This window comes from Pelecanus crispus, chromosome 6 (assembly GCF_030463565.1).
Source record: "Pelecanus crispus isolate bPelCri1 chromosome 6, bPelCri1.pri, whole genome shotgun sequence".
In the NCBI taxonomy this organism is placed as follows: domain Eukaryota; kingdom Metazoa; phylum Chordata; class Aves; order Pelecaniformes; family Pelecanidae; genus Pelecanus; species Pelecanus crispus.
In genome coordinates, this window is record NC_134648.1 from 54,122,411 (window position 1) to 54,138,839 (window position 16,429).

The window sequence follows — 16,429 nt, forward strand, 5'->3', positions numbered from 1 at the left end:
TCATAACACCAATAATGTCAAATACAGCTTTGTGAAGATTTCTTAAATTGTATAAGCATCCAACTTCAAAGAGAGTCTGAACAGGAAGGGTGGACTAAAACATTGATTATTCCCAGCTGCAGTTTATCTAATTACCATTACATATTCTCCCCTCTTGGATCTGAATGTTTTTAGATTAACAAGAAACTTTTATAAGCAACCTAGAGAATCCTAAAAATCACTTTGGGCTCCTATCCGTTCCAAAACTCAGAGAGGGGGAGGTGGGGAGACCAGCTGAACTTCAAAGAGAAGGAAAGAGTTAGAGAGCAAGTACAGTAACACTGATGCAAAGCTCCCAACTCATCAAATATGAAAACTGAGGGAAAAGATTCTGGAAACTGTGTGCCACTTTATGCAGATGCCCATTGTTGGCTTGCACAGTCATGTCCTCCACTGCTGAGGAAGTGATTGGCTTAAGCTTTCTAGTAAGAGAGTTACCATCTTTAGAAAAGTGACTAAAAATGAAGATATTCCCCCTCTTTTCAAATATGAATGATTTTGCCAGTGCCAATAGGAGAACTCATGTTTTGACTGAGCGGGGCTGATGGGCTTTTTCTAAATTCTACATGATCTTGGCACTTTCATCACCAGGTTTTTACTATCTGAGGAAAGTTTCTTTTCTAACATGCCCCTTGAAAAAAGAAGGCAGCAACTTCATTTTCCTAGCAAGATAATCTTCTCACAGAAAAGTCAGAGATATCATATACTCCAAAATTATTTGGACATAAATTTGCTAAGATACTGTCCTATTATCTTTTACTAGCTATTCACATGAAAGAAGCAATTCTGATTATAACAACTGGTGGTAAAAGTGACATACTAAAGTTTGAAGGTAACCAAAGAATGGAATCCCACCTAAAAAAACATCCAGCTTCCTTCTTTCCTCATGTAACAACGCAAGGACTTAAGACTCATTCTTTAAAACATTATTAGATATAAACTGTCAAACATACCCCCCCCCCAGTACCAGCAACCAAAAAAAAAAAAAAAAAAAAAAGGAAAACAAAGGGAAAAATACAAAAGAGCATGATCTGTGGAAAGGAGGGATACTGCAATGAGCTGTCAATAACTTAAGAGGGAGGCAGTCCAGCTATTCAGCTCCTCTGGGTCACTACATTTGATGTCCCAAGAGATAGATCCCTTAGCAAATCAGCAACCACTATTAAATGATTTGGTTTCGATCTGTCAAAGTTAGAAACCAGTTCTTCACTCCTGAATACAAGTTGTGAAAAGTATACAAACCTACAAAATTATCATAGATTAAAAAACTGAGGCAGCCTAAAATTAAAGTGCAAATACTAATTTCCCATTCTAACCAGTTTACAGGCTAAGAAACTACTTAATTAGCTTAAGTAAAGATTATCTTCCTGTAGCCACTTAATTATGTGAACACTGAGACAAGTACAGCTATAAAATCAGAACAGATTTAATTTCAAATAAAGTTTGCAATGAAATACAGGCTAGAAAGGGAAACTGAATGACAAAAATTATCACAGTTACAATCACTCTCATATTTCAGTGCACGAAGACTCATTGCCTGTTTGGTGAATTAGAAATATATACAATAAATGATTTCAGGTCAAAGCAGTGTTTATTCCAAACCTTTCAGCCAGGAATATTTCAGAAATTTCTTTCCAAAAGAAGGTTATTTTGGATGCTTCTGACCTCAAAAGTTAACTAAATAAACTTGCTTGAGGTACAAAATTTTCTTGTTTCTCAGTCTTTCACTATCACCCTTCAAAGAACCCTTCACCGAGTCATTACTGTTTGCTTCTTCTCCATAAGAGATTTACAACAGTTTTTAACTACTAGATTAATCTACCTTCTATTATTTTTTAAATTTATACTAGATCTTCTAGTATTACATAGGAAAAAAAAAAATCACAGATTGTACAGTTTTCTTTCATATTTCTGAACAAGCAGATTAAAAAGCAATTCAGTCTTCTCTCCTATGGGATATATTATGAAAAAATTATCATCTGAATATTCAAGAGTGGAGTCACAGAATAATTAGTGACAACTTTTAGAAGGTTTTTCTTTTATACAGAAAGGTCACCGTGATAAAATTAGCAGTTGGCTTAAAATAAGGAATGGTGGGAAGAAGGCAGTGGCAGAGCTGCTAGTGAAATAAGCTGAGATAAGCACAATATTCTGTGCTTCAATGGACTGTATTTCATTACCAACCAAAGATGCTTTAGAGCAGAAGAGAGCACTAAGACAATCTTTATCTTGCCAGCCCTGGAGACTGCAGATACCAGATTTCTTCCCAAATTCTTGAAAACACCAGGCCTACAGATGTTCTGCAGGTGTTAGTCAGAAGTGTTTTCCTACAGAAAAGGAAAGCCAAGGACATCTATAACACTTGTCTCAAATTTACCATCCCAACATCTAACTTCATATCCAGCAAGGTGAAATGAGCCAGGATACCACTTAAAGTTGGGACAACTCTGAACCATCGTTTAGAAAAACTATAAAAATGTGATGGAGGCCACAGAACAGAAGTATTTACATGAAAGACTGTCTGCTAAAACAAACAAAACCCCCACATTTACCAGAAGCAATAACAAAACAGGAAAGAAGCATGGGAAAATGCAAGAATACTAAAGGGACTCCAAGGTCAAAATGTATTTGGTAGACAATTAAAGCTGTTGCCCATGTGGGCTCATGAACTTAATTACTAAAAACAACTAAAAAGGAGAAGATGACTAAAGAGCATTCATGAGCAACACTTTCAAGAAAATACAACTCTTCTCCTCTAAAATTATGTTTATCTCAAGAATACTGATCCAGTTGACTATTCCCAATGAGGTAACGTAATGTATACTCATTATCATAAGCACATGCTATGACTTGCAAAAGATAAAAATCACAATTATTTATAAATCAATTTATTACTAAACAATGTTCGAAAGGCTATTCATTTTTACAGTATTAATTTCTATGGTAGAAGAAACAGCAATTGATAAAGCAATAATTAAAAGAGGAACCTGAAACTAAAAATGCAAATACCATCTAAAGTGCAACCTCAATCTAAAAAACACCAAACCAAACATTTACCAGTTCTTCAAATTTTCCTGTTATTTCCCTAAGTACTCTGGAAGACTATTTAGCTTAAAATGTCACACTCACCACAATAAATCTTGAGGCAATTTCCAAATGCTGTCAGATGCCTTGTCTTGATCTAAGATAAAGCATTCACCTTGCTTGCTCTTGTAGAGGGATTATAAGCAGGGAACGAGGATTAACACAGTTCTAAAAGTCAGGAGAAGGTTTATACAGTTGTCAGCTAACCAAAACATAGAATTAATCCACTCATTCTGCGTACATGCTGTCTTGATAAAACGGAGACATCTCACCACCACCCACCTTAAATTACTAAAATGCATAAATGCTTCTAAGTGACTTCTACCCTTAAGTATGTTCTGGGTTTTTTCCCCCCAATTGTATATATGTATAATGTTTGCATGCACCTGTATCACAGTCTGACATTTTCAGGAGCTTTATTATTAAAATAAGTTACCCTATAATTCAGAAAATTGAAGGGTTACTGTTATTTTTAACATTATATCCAACTAGATTTAGTCACAAGAAATGTACTACATGAATAGAAAGAAGCAAAGCAGTAAAACAAGTCTTTCCTATCTGTCTTTTAGAACATAGTTATAAAACTATGTTGTATCTACAAGTTTCATTCTCCAATTCTGGTAAGGAAAAAATACAATGCGTAAGCAGGAGTGAAAACTGTGAGCACGAGTGAGAACACAATGATTTTACTATAACTATGAGCACTTTATAAACATGATTTTCAGCTTGGACACATTTGCTTTATTACTAGGTCTGGTCCTTTGCCTCAGTTTTGTTTGTCTTCTGTTCAGCTGAACTCTTCACCTGAATCAAGCATTTTATTAACATATAATTTTATGTCAAATATCTAACCAATGTACCTTGTATGAAGCCAAAGGAAGTTTAAATTGTAATACATCCTATAGTCAACACAATGTAAAAAGCAAATGAAAAATTTCCCTGCATGTCACAGATCTGGCTAAACCATCAGTGGAAGTACCATTTGTGATACTTATAAAGCTGATCACTTTGTTCAAAATGACATTATTTTCTCCAAAGTTACGGCACTAAATCTTTGGACACATTTGTCTTGACGCTTGAATTCAAACCCCCAAGAAACACCCACTCCAAGTCACAGCAATCCTTGTGAAGAGGAAACTTCAAATCTGAACAGAATGCTAGGGTCTGCTCAGGTGTCCTCCTGTGCCAGCCACAAACCATACCCACCATCCACTGATTAGGCACAGCCTGTTCTAAAAGGATGTGTAGGTGAGGATTTTCTGAAGACAGGGTCCTGGTTCTGAGACTGGATATGCATCCCAGCAGTTTGCTAGCTGAAGTGAATGCAGAGAAGTCTCTTGGAACTAATCTAAAGCATATGTTTAAGATTCTTTTATTTCCACATACCTATCTTAAAACCTAGTAATTCTGTTTATATTTGGACAGCCTAAAGCAAAAAAAATCCTGTGAACAAACTGGATTACCTCAGCTCAGAAAAAGAGGCATTTCAATTCACAGCTCAAGAGGAGTTATTATTCCCGTTGTATGAACCCACTGCTTTTCATCACAGGAGCATCATTCTGATAAAAAAACAATGCTAAACCACAGGCAAACGATACCAAGATACCTCCAAAAAAAGTGAGCTCCCAAAAATATTTGTCAAAGATGACCCCATGAATATTTAAGCAATAAGAAGTTGGACGTCGCTGTTAGGATGGGATTTAAAAGGCGGGGAGGAGGTGTTGGCTAAAATGAGAGGAAATTACATGTGTCTTCAAAGCAAAAGAATCAGACTGATCTGGGCATAAAGATACAGGTCTTGATCCATCCTGCTGCAGGCCAAAGCAATAGGCACTGTAACAAAAACTCCCCTGAAAAAACTTGGAAGATCAAGCAATGACATGAAATTAGAAAACTCTGAAAAATGGCTGGAAGGATTGTCCACTTTATCTTCTGAAGTAGTATCTGAATACCCAGGGCTTTCGTAGAAGGATAAGCATCAGGCACCATCTTACAGATCCTATTCAAAAGAAAAGGAGTCTACCAGGAAGCCTCTCAACAGTAATGAGGATTCCCAGTTAAAGCAAAGTCTTTTTCAACTAGGCCGAGGAAAGTTATTCTGAAGAAAAGATATAATATTTCTCCAGAGACTTAATAATACAGGTATCCTCTAGAAGCTAGGTAAAATAACAAGGAAAACTGATTTTCTAACAGAAATGGTCACACAAAGACATCTTGCTTTAAATGCAGCGTAGAAGTGGAGCATCTCACTTATCGCCAAGTAATAGGTATGTCAGGATGGGGCCTTCAAAGGACAGATTGTCTTCATGTTCACAGGCTGATGAAGATGTCTCCAAGAGTGATTTCTCTCAAGTCAGGTATCAGCTACTAATGGATATCAAAGTTCGCCCTCCTTCTTAGTAATGCTGACATCACTTTTGCCATTTTCATGACCGAAATTGAAGCAGAAAGACAAAAACTTGAAATGAAAGTAAAGGTGGTCAACACCAAAAATGTTCCAGGGATTTGTTATCAGATGGTGCACACACTGGAATTTTTTGTGGCTTCTATCTTTTGCAATATATAACTGATAGGTATCATAAGCCTGGCTTAAAAATTCAATCATATCTTTTGCTACCAAGAGTTAAGGCAATCTTGGCTGATTCTGACCTTTTTTGTGCAAATCAAGCACTGCATTTTGAAAGTCTATTACTATCATAATAGCTACAACAGCAATACAAATAATAATATTGGTTATTTCATGTAGAAATGAAAGTCTTTTGTAGCCACTGGAGTAATCAGAGCAATCCGCTCCCTAATGCAAGTAATTTATGTGTATCTGTAACATTCTGCAAGGTGCTTCACTGATGCACCAGGGGAAATTCATACTACACCAGACGGCACTCACACCAGAATCTCACCATGTAAAAAGCTTGACTATATGTATTTTGAAGAGAACATTCAATAGCATCTAAGTTAAACATTCAACTGAATTATTAAGATGGTCAGGGGAACTTTCACACTCTGCAACAGAAGTTCAAGGAAAATTATAACTTTATTTTCCTTTTCAAATTATTTCAAGTGCTCAGTAACTTTGTCTACCACGTGAAAGTACCAAAAGCAACAGATTATTCCAAGTCAAATATTGTGAATAAACCAACTTCCTTGATAATACTATAACAGCATTATAATTCTAAGTGTATCTTAAGAAATCAAAATTTTAAATTGAGCATATGACTGATCCTTGTCAGTCCAGATTAGACCACTTTGCCACATTTATGAGCAATAAATTATTTTTCTTTTAGTCCTAGATGCTAGACAAAAGCTCTGTCCTAAATCACAAACATAACTCTGTGATATAACAGTATTTTGAAAAACTGGGTAAACTACATTTAGAAGAAAATAAAACCCTTAAGATATTATAAAATGTAAAACTAAATTATCCAGCTTTTTTAGCTTTATGTCAATGTCAGCTTAAGTTTCAGAAACCAAAAATTGTAGATGACATAAAACCAGAAATAACTTTTTATATTTTTTGTTGTTTGGGGGAGGTTTTATAATTATTTCAGGTTTTGTTTCAAGTGATGTATGTCTTTTAAAAAGCCTACAGTGCTTGTGTTAATAACTACAGCAAAATCTAAACTCATTTTTTGATGTGTCAGACAGAACTAGGATACTATGTTTCTCAATCTAACACACTTAGAGGGGGAAAAAAAAATAAATCAACTCTTAAATAATTAACTTTTAACCCTGGAGTTTATTTTATGTCTTAACTGAAAGTTTAAATTTTGCATGAAAAAAACCCAAGCATTTGACTTCAGACAAACACTTCAAAAGAATTATTTTATTCAAACATGCTAAGCTACTGGCTATCACCATCATAACATTGTAAACACAATAATAAGTTAAGTTCATAATGCTGTTAAAAAATCAGACAGGAACATGATCTACTTTCCTACCTATATCAAGAGGATGACTAACAAATTAAAACATCGAAAACATAACTAAGCAGAAACATAATTGCTTTGACTGCAATTTGGAAAAGCTAAAAGATTAGGGCAGACCTCAAAATTTCTGCAGAAAATCCTTTAAAACTTTTAATGATCAAACATTACTAAGCCTTTGGTTATATTTACTGTTCTTCTGTGACGTTGTCCTAGAGCCTCATGTTGTTGCATTAGTTCTGAGAAAAAGAGCCAACTACCAAATCAAGAAAAGCATTTTCTACAGCACCAAGATGTTTTCTCATTTAAGTATTGACCTGACCTGACCCTGCCTCTGAGTGCTGACAGAATCAGATCAGAAGGTGATGAGACTGCTGGCTATGAAAAACATGATGCACGAAGGCAAGCTTGTAAGCCTGTAGCTCTTTGCTGCGTCGATCTACTTTAATCAATTTCTAGTGTGTTTCAGATGTTCAATTCTGGTTGGGTATTTTTGGTATTTCTATTCATGGAGTTTTAATTAGGAAAAATAAAGTTTTCAATGGTATGCAGGCACATTAAGTAACAGGCACACCCTAGTTCCATTTCAAAACTGAATCCAGCAATTATTTTATTCTGTATTCCTAAAAATATTTTCATTTTATCAAACCAAATGCAAGCAAAAGATATTTTAAAAAGACAACACACAAAGCTCTCAGTAAAAAAAAAAAAAAAAACCCAAACCAAAACTTGTAATGAAGATTCAACAATAAATCCCTCAAAGAACATCTTCCAGCCCAGTACAAGGCGTGTTCCAGAACAGCTCTAGAACTACCCAGAAAACTTGGTCTTCCTCAAGGAAAAAGCAGATCATTCCCTCTTCTCTCTCCCTCCAATCTGTTTATGATATGAACACAAATCTTACCACCAGACTTTTTACATATTTGACAATTTGAGATCACTTAACATGAAAAGCTGGACAGAGCTTAACTGAGTCTTTGTCTGTGTGAACCATGGAATAAAATGAAGCAGTCAGCAGAGTAATTATCTCACCCCTTGTCCTAGCAACTACTTCTGCTGTAAGAAATGCAATTTTGACTGATAGACAGTCAAAAGATACTTGAGCTAGAGGCTCATAGGAGGACTGATTAGTTTATTTATGACATAATTTACGTCCCATTAAGTCATGAGTCCTTTAACGGAGGGACATAAACTGATTATGCCCTTAAAGAACATCTGGAGGTGACAAAGTGAGAGCAGATGGATTTCTCTTTAGTATAAGCAAAACAAACATGGCACCATGTAAGCCTAAGAATAAGCTAAGGTGAAGACTTGATTTTTAAGTTGCAAATCTAAACTTTTGGGGGGGGGGGGGGGAACCCAACAGTCCCTCAAAATACTGTATTCAGAAAAGGAAAATGCCTTATTCACAAAAGTACATTAGCTTGGTGAATTAATCTATTCAAGCAGTTTGGTTGCTGTAATAAACCTCTCGGAATGGTACACATTACATTATTTCAGCATTACATTGCTTTCATCCTTTAAAGTAAGAACACAGTTTCCTCATCCAGTGCGAATGCAGAATGAACCCCAGTTGTCACGTTTGAGCAGGGATGCACCAGCACACACTCCAAAGCTTGCTCTTCTTTGCAGAAAACAAACTATTAATGCTATTAGGTTTCACAGTAAACATTCAGAAATCAGAACATCAGAAATCATTGCACAGTAAACATCCATTGCACAATCTCTTCTCAATGTCCGATTTTCTTCAAGAAACAATAACTTAAAAAATAATTTCCTTAACTATAGACTTACAGGAAACTGTTTTTATTTGAATTTGCATGTGGGAAGAAGATCATAAATGGATGTTTGTAGTCCAAATCCTGAAGCTTTGGAACTGAACTTCCAATTCTGGAAGCCCCCACTGTTCAGCTTGGGGCTCCAATTTTGATTTCTGGTTGGGAAGTCACTTGACCTGTCACTGAGCACCACTGGAAAGAGCCTGAGCCATCTTCTTTACATATTCTCTTCAGGTATTTATGTACATTAATAAGATCCCCTTTGAGCCTTCTTTCCTGTAGCCTAAATGGTCCCAGCTCTCTCAGCCTTTCCTCAGGAGAGTTCTTTAATCACCTTAGTGGCCCTTCATTGGGCTTTCTCTAGTAGTATCATGTCTCTCTTGCACTGGGGAGCCCAGAACTGGACACAGTACTCCAGGTGTGGCCAGTGCCGAGTAGAGGGCAAGGATTCCTACCAAAGACTTTCTTTGGGACTTAGGAACAAAGAGTGGTTTCCCAGGACTACCCCTAATAATCCAGAAAGTATGCACCTTGTAGCTTTCCTCAGTACTATACAAGCAACACTTACAGGTGTTTCTATGCATGACCCATTTCACATTTGAGGCATAACTGTAAGATGGATTTTGCTCATGTTTTCCTCCAGTAAAGTCATTAGAGGATCCAAGGTGGGATGACTGGCCTTCTTCAAAGGCTATAACTGTTAAAATAATTTGGGAGATTACATTTCTGCAAATAAACAAACAACAGAGTTCTCTTCTAGAAAGAAAGATCTGGACTGCATAGAACTCAAGGGCATACAAAGAATTCCTCACCAGAACATGCTGAAGCTTGTTTTTCCTCCACCACATTAGTAATTCAAAAGACAGAAGAGGTTGCACATGTAATGGAAAATTAACAAATTTCTCCTCTTGTGGCAACTGTGGTATTCATTCAGTTACATTCCCTGGAATCCAAAATACACAACTAATCATGAAATTCCTGGTGAAAATTCATAGATCTGCTGCCAAACCAATTGATAGAATTCCATCTGATAAAATTTTGTAGCTGTACATAATATCTACTGCTTAACATTTGTGCTTTACTGTTATCTGGAGTTAGATCAGAGACATACACCATCTATTCCAGACAAGAACAAGACAATAAACCTGACAGCAGATACCCTAACTTTCAATTACTTGATGAATTATTTGTTGAGGTTTTTGAAAACTAGGATGGATCTTACGGTGTCAATCTACTGGAGGAACAGAAAAGATGGAAATAAAATAATTTCCCTCTACATTCTTGAGAAACCTTCTGCTTGGCTCTTCTTCTGAGAAAAGATACTCTCTTCTTTCACAAGGTTTTCTCATGACATGGCTCTAATGAAAAGGGAACAAAGAGAGGCAGAATGATACAAGGTGGTAGAAATACACAGCATCCTTACAGAAAAAGTCCAACAGCTAGTCATACAAAGTCATAACAATGCACAGTTAACAAAAAGAGAGGATGAGGAAAAGACCAGAGTTGTCATTCAAAACTAGGATGTGACTAATCACTGCACTGCTAGAATTTCTGTTTGCAAACCACAGCTGACAGCCACACAGAGGAAGCCTGGACCTGCCTCCTGGAGAGCATTATCTGGTAGCAGTCTTAGAAAGCAGCTGACAGAGTCCAACAATTTCTTTGATGCTGACGGTTAGACTAACATTGAGGGTGCATCAATAGGTAGAAAAATCTCGTTCAAACAGAGTTGGTGGGCAGCACTAACACCAGGGAGCAGGCATGATTTTAGTGATTTTGATTTTCACTAGAACCTCAGAAATGTTGACACTAGAAAGAAATGGTTTATTTTGACTTGGGATACAGGAGCAAGATCACAGAATCTCAGGCAGGACAATCTCTTGGAGATTGAGCCAAATTCTGAAATATAAGAAGATGACAGTCTTAAATAAAGTGCCCAGAAAGATCACAGTTCAGAATGGCCAGAGTTTTGGCTGCTTCTTTTTGTTCCTTGTGAAACAAAGTTCAAGATTATTCCTACAGAGTTCACAGCAACAAATAAGAAAAACTGTCTTTAAAAAAGCTGTGATTTAGACAAGTAAACTATTTTGCTGAAAACAGCCAAACCCTATCTCTGTCAGAATACAAAGAAACACTTTTGTCATTCTTTCTACCTGTGCTTTCTGTAAGCATGCAATTTACCTCTCTACAGTCTTGGATACAGAGGGGCACAAAGGGGGAAAGAACCAGCTGTTTTTAACCAAACTGAAGGTAGTACCAATTTCTTTCTCCTTTGTCTTTGTAGCAGGGAATCTGTTAGTTTGTGGTACTAGAACTCCTAATAGTAAAGAATTTTAATGTTTTCTGAACAATTTTTTAAGTTATATCTGCCCTAAAAACAGAACTCCACATGAATCCTATGGCATATGATGCATAATTTCTTTCCCCCAGCTTAGTCCGAGACAAGGTAAAATACACAGATTTCTAGACAAGAAGGGAAATGAACTTATTAGACACACCTATGGTTGCTCTACAGCAGAGCTAAAGATGGCATTATCAGCAGAAATTCACGCATTTTTTCTAGTGTAAGATGCGTCGGCTACTACCTTTAGCAACAAAACCTAAATGTGTCACAGACATATGTCACAGACATATTAATTAAGTAGTCACAGTTTACTCACAATAAAGCTCTAGGAAGAATATACAACAGCACTATTATTTGCCAGCTAACTCACATGATCGATATTGAAAAAGTAGGAGAGGGATAAACAACTCTTCCTAACTTGTCTCCCTTTGACAGCGAAACATAGCTCCTCTTCTTTCTTTGACCTGCATGGTTGTGCAGTTGTTTTGCACCAGCATAGAGATAATGGCGCACAAGGACATACTTATGAATGAATGCTAAAGTTTGAGCTGAAGAACAGATGTCATGGAAAGCAAAATATGCATTTTTGCCAAGTCTACTAAAGATCGCAAAAAGATGCACTGGTTTAATCTCAGGTTTTGCTTTTGCTTTTCAATAGCATCATCAATGCCAGGTGAAAAGTTAATTTCCAGTAAAATTCCAATACTCTGAAGCTCACAAAAAAGACAGTCACAGAGCTAGCATTAAGGGTGGAGGAGAAGGCAAAAATGCATCAAAAGGAAAAATGATTCTAACAGTCTCCTTGGAGCATGTCAGCACAGAGAATAGTCCTGGTAACATCAAAGGCTTTTGCCAGCAGACAGCTATTTAAAAAGGTGGATGAGTTCAGGGTTTCCCATTTTCTCACTTTCCATCAGAGAAAGTAAAGTGCATAAACACACTTTAGCTAGCCCAGACAAATAAGGAGCCTCAACATGAGCATCACTTTCCAGTATGACAAGTTAATACTCTGAGGAGGCATCTTCTGAAATGTTTATACAGATCAGGATTAAATATGATCCCCCTAAGGTCTCCACCTCAGACAAGGGAAGGACAGCCTACACTAAATAACCCGTGCTCCTCTAAACCACTAAAATTACAAAGAGAAAACAAAGGAAAGATCTAACCTGAACACACCAAGACACTGTTTCTTCTTCCTCTACTGTAAAGCAAACCAATCTACACCTCACAAGCTAGTTTGGTGATTTATGAAATCCTACAGAACACACAGTTTAAATCAGTAACTTTGCAGGAATAATTCACATGTTCATTCAAAATTAGTATCTCCTACACATACACAGCCCAGGCTGGATAGGGGATTTTGTCTTCTGCAAACATGGTGGACGTCCAGGTTATGCTGCGGGCAATGGATAGCACTATCAAAGCAAGTCACCTAAGATTACATGTACAAGATTTTCCTACTCCTAATTTTTTTTAATAGATTTTTTATTCCTAAAAATGCAAGAAAAAAACTCAGTTATCAGGACTCCCAAAAGATGCAAATTTCCAAAGCACTTCTGCATCTAAGTGACGTGTTCCACAAGTGTCCACACACACCCAGGACCTCAACAATAAAAATGTGCAGATGCATAAGAAATGGGAGATAAATAAGATCGAAAACACGATACTCTCTATCCTCCAGAAGAGTGGGTTGATTTCTACAAAGTAATTCTCAGAAGAGATAAAAAACAAAAGATAAAAAAAAAGATCACCAGAAAGCAAGAGAAGTCCTTTTTAGAGACAGACTGAAGCTGAATGACTGAGATTGTTCAATTCAAAAACCAGACTGATAAAAGAGGCCCCAAGTGATCCTAATTACCCTCTCTATTCCAAAAGACCATTCGATAGAACTGAGGGACAAAACACTGAAAGAGAGGTCTCATATTTTCAGTACACAGTTAACTGAGGTGGGGGGGAAGGGGGGTGGACACTGTGATTAAAATTCAGATTAGACATTTATACTGGAAATAAATTATGTTAAAACATCAAATCATATAAAAAATCTTACAGCAGGTTTATAGGTTTTTGTTTAATAAAAGGAGGTAAAACTTCAGAGCAGAAAACAAACTAACTGCTAGTGCTAGAAAGAAATTTTCCAAAGGAAAATATCCTCTAGCTGTCCATTAATCTAATACCATTTTCTATTATTAAAGACTAAGAACTGCTCTCTGACTTAAGAATTGCAATTCCTCTCTTCCCGACAGATGCTTAAAATGATAATGTCATCCAAAGCATGCTAATGATATAAAAGTTCTTATAATGAAGAATACTAATAATATCACCATGTAGCGTGCAATATATACTGCTTAGTCTTTGTAGCTATGGAGCTGTGTTTGTAAAGTTTGATTCTTTAAATATGTAAGATTTTCAGATGCCAGACCTGCTTTCACAAATGAGATCCCATACTTGTAAAAAGACACTCAATCCTCCCATTGCTTTCACTAAAACATCAGAAATGCCTCAGCATTCAGACAGTACTTGCCAAGGCTATTAAAACACAAAACATACAAATTTTTTTTGCAATACAACAGCTGAGTTTGCTATCTTCGGAGAGAAAATCTAGTAACACCGATTACTATGACTGCTTTAAATATTGAGAACTAACATGTCTAGGTACCCAGGTTTAGTCCGGAAAAGTACAGGATGATGACATTTAAGTGGTACCATGTTGCTTTTAGAAAAAGCAGCAAATGAAACACTGATCACGGCAAGTCTAATCTTACTATTAGAAATAGCCATGCTGCTTTTAAATCAAGCATTCTTCTTTAAGCATACTAACATTTCTGTATAGCTTTTGCACTTAGGAAGCATGCAAAATTCTAACTGCATAAAACTGTAATGCTTTAACACATTTAGAATTATATTGTCTCAACATCAGTACAATTCAAAGCAGGAGAAACTCCAGTATACCGGGTTGTGGTACCATACAAATCAAAGTACATCCCCATACAAATCAGATAAAGTCATTATATTCTTTCTCCCTGCTTTGCTGACTTTTGACAGATTTTTTTGTTTTAGTACTATTCTGAATAATGAGTTCTGTCACATTTTGGCCAAATGTAGCACATGGTACCAAAACCGAGAGAGAGTGAGCAAAAAACTGTTACCACAGGAAAACATAAACAACTTCCCCAGCTGTAGCTCAAACCACGTAATTCTTATACTATGAGAAGTCCTAGGGAAACGAATGGTGTCATTCGGAAGAATTCACGAATACGCGGTATTAAATGTGTAATATTACACTACGGCAACCTTGGACCTTAGATTACAACAAGTAACGAGCCACCGCTTCCTTAACACAATGGGAAGTTGCGGATCTGGATTTCCCGCAACACCTGACATCAGAGATGGCTAGCAGCTCTTAAGAAACACTTTTTCCTGGATTAAAATGAGAATGTTAAAGCATTAAGTGATGCAAATAACAGCGATTCAAACCTGTGATTCAACACCCCTAGTACAATGGTCTATAACGGTACGTTGTCTGCCTACTTTTTTCTTCACATTTTTAGCACCAAGGAGAAATACACTATAGACATGACACCCTTCTAAGGGACATTCACAGCCATACTTCAAAACTAATTAAGTTTCTTCAAGAAGAAGATCTAAACAAAGAAAAAAAAGTGGCCATTATGACCAAGTTTCCTAGTGTGTCTAAAAGCTTAAATGAAATACATAGCATCTATTCTGCCCTCCACAGGCAATACCTATTGCTCATACGAGTAATGTATACTGAAGGTATGCCTTGGAGCACTAAGCATCATAAAAACAAATTTTGTGCTGCAAATTACGTACAAAATCGTCTACTGCTAGCTCTTACTCCAACAGGAAGAGCAAAGGAAATCGGAATTCAAAATCCATCCGCAATGACACCTACTGGAAGGGAAAGGACTGGATTGATGACTCAGGCTCATATCTGCCCTTCATACTCCTCAAATTCTCTCATTGATCTCACAACACCACCAGGATTATAAAAGCATCCTCAGAGTGAAAATACATTTAAGAAATAACACCAGCACATTTCTTCTGCAACATCAGTTTAGAAATGCTTTTTAATGAACTTCAGCACCTGATAACATTCACTGCCAAACGAACTATTGAGCTACAGGAGAAGCCTCAATTTTGCGAGGAAGTCTGATCTTTTAAGATTACCCTAAAAGTTGCACGAGTTACAGGGAGGCCCCTAATTCCCCACGTAATCGTCGCCTTTCAAACGCGAGCCAAAGGTCTACCTGCTGCAGATTAACCTCCTCCGCAGCCCCGGCACTTCAGGGCACACACGAGATTACTCCTTCTCCTCCCGCCGGCCCTTTGCCATCCAGGGGCGGCCGGGGACCGAGCAGCGACCCGCAGGCTGCCGTGCCGTGCCGTGCCGTGCCGTGCCGTGCCGCGCCGGCCCCCCGCCGCACAAGCGCCCGTACAAGTTTCGGCACCGCGCACCGCTGGCGGGGAGCGACGGGGACGCACGACGACGACACGGCCCGCTAAACACGACAGCCAAAAGCCATTTGCAGGCCGTTTCTACCTACGACGAAGCCCGGGCGGGGGGGGGGGGGGGGGGGGCGGAGGGGGCGAGGAAGCGCTACCCGTCCTTGGTGTGTTCCGATCGGCTCCCGCAGCGCTGACCGGGCGCCGGAGGCGGACTGCCGGCGCAGCCCGGGCCGGCACCTGGGCAGGCGGCGGCGGGGCGACACTGGCGCCCCGCTCCAGGGGGGGCGGGAGGAGCGGGCGGGGGACGAGCCGGGCTGGGGGCCGGGGCGCCCGGAGGGATGCGGCCGGCGGCGGGATGCGGCCCGGCGGCCCGCGGCGGCGGCGGTACCTGATGATGTCGTCCTGGTGCCCCAGGTAGAATTTCTGCCGGTGCTCCCGGGGGCTGTAGACCACGCCGACCCCCGCCACGAAGTAGACGATCTCCTTGGCCGCCGTGTAGTAGAGGTTGTTGCGGCACTGGTGACCCCGGTAACCGTAGACCCACTCCAGCCGCAGGTGGCAGCTCGGCGCGCTCCGGTCAGCCATGTCCCCCCGCCAGCCGGGTACGGCTCCCTCCGGCCGGAGACCCCGCGGGAAGGGGGCGACGGGTCGCGCCCCCCCCCCCCGCTCGGCTCGGTGTCCGCCGCGCTAATCCCTAGCCGCCGACATGAATGCCCGCCGCCGCCGCTCGTCCGCCGCCGCCTCACAGAGGGCGCCGCCGACCGAGCCCGCCTCGCCGCCTCGCGCCGCCAGAC

General features: G+C 39.0%; 1 protein-coding gene across 1 annotated transcript in view; it reads right to left on the reverse strand.

Moving 5' to 3' along the window:
* Positions 1–16,220, reverse strand: part of EML5 (EMAP like 5) — a 114,152-nt gene extending 97,932 nt beyond the window's left edge. Inside the window, 1 exon segment of the mRNA XM_075711926.1 lies at positions 16,024–16,220. Coding sequence (XP_075568041.1) covers positions 16,024–16,220 — 197 coding nt within the window.
* Between the last annotated feature and the right edge of the window lie 209 nt (positions 16,221–16,429).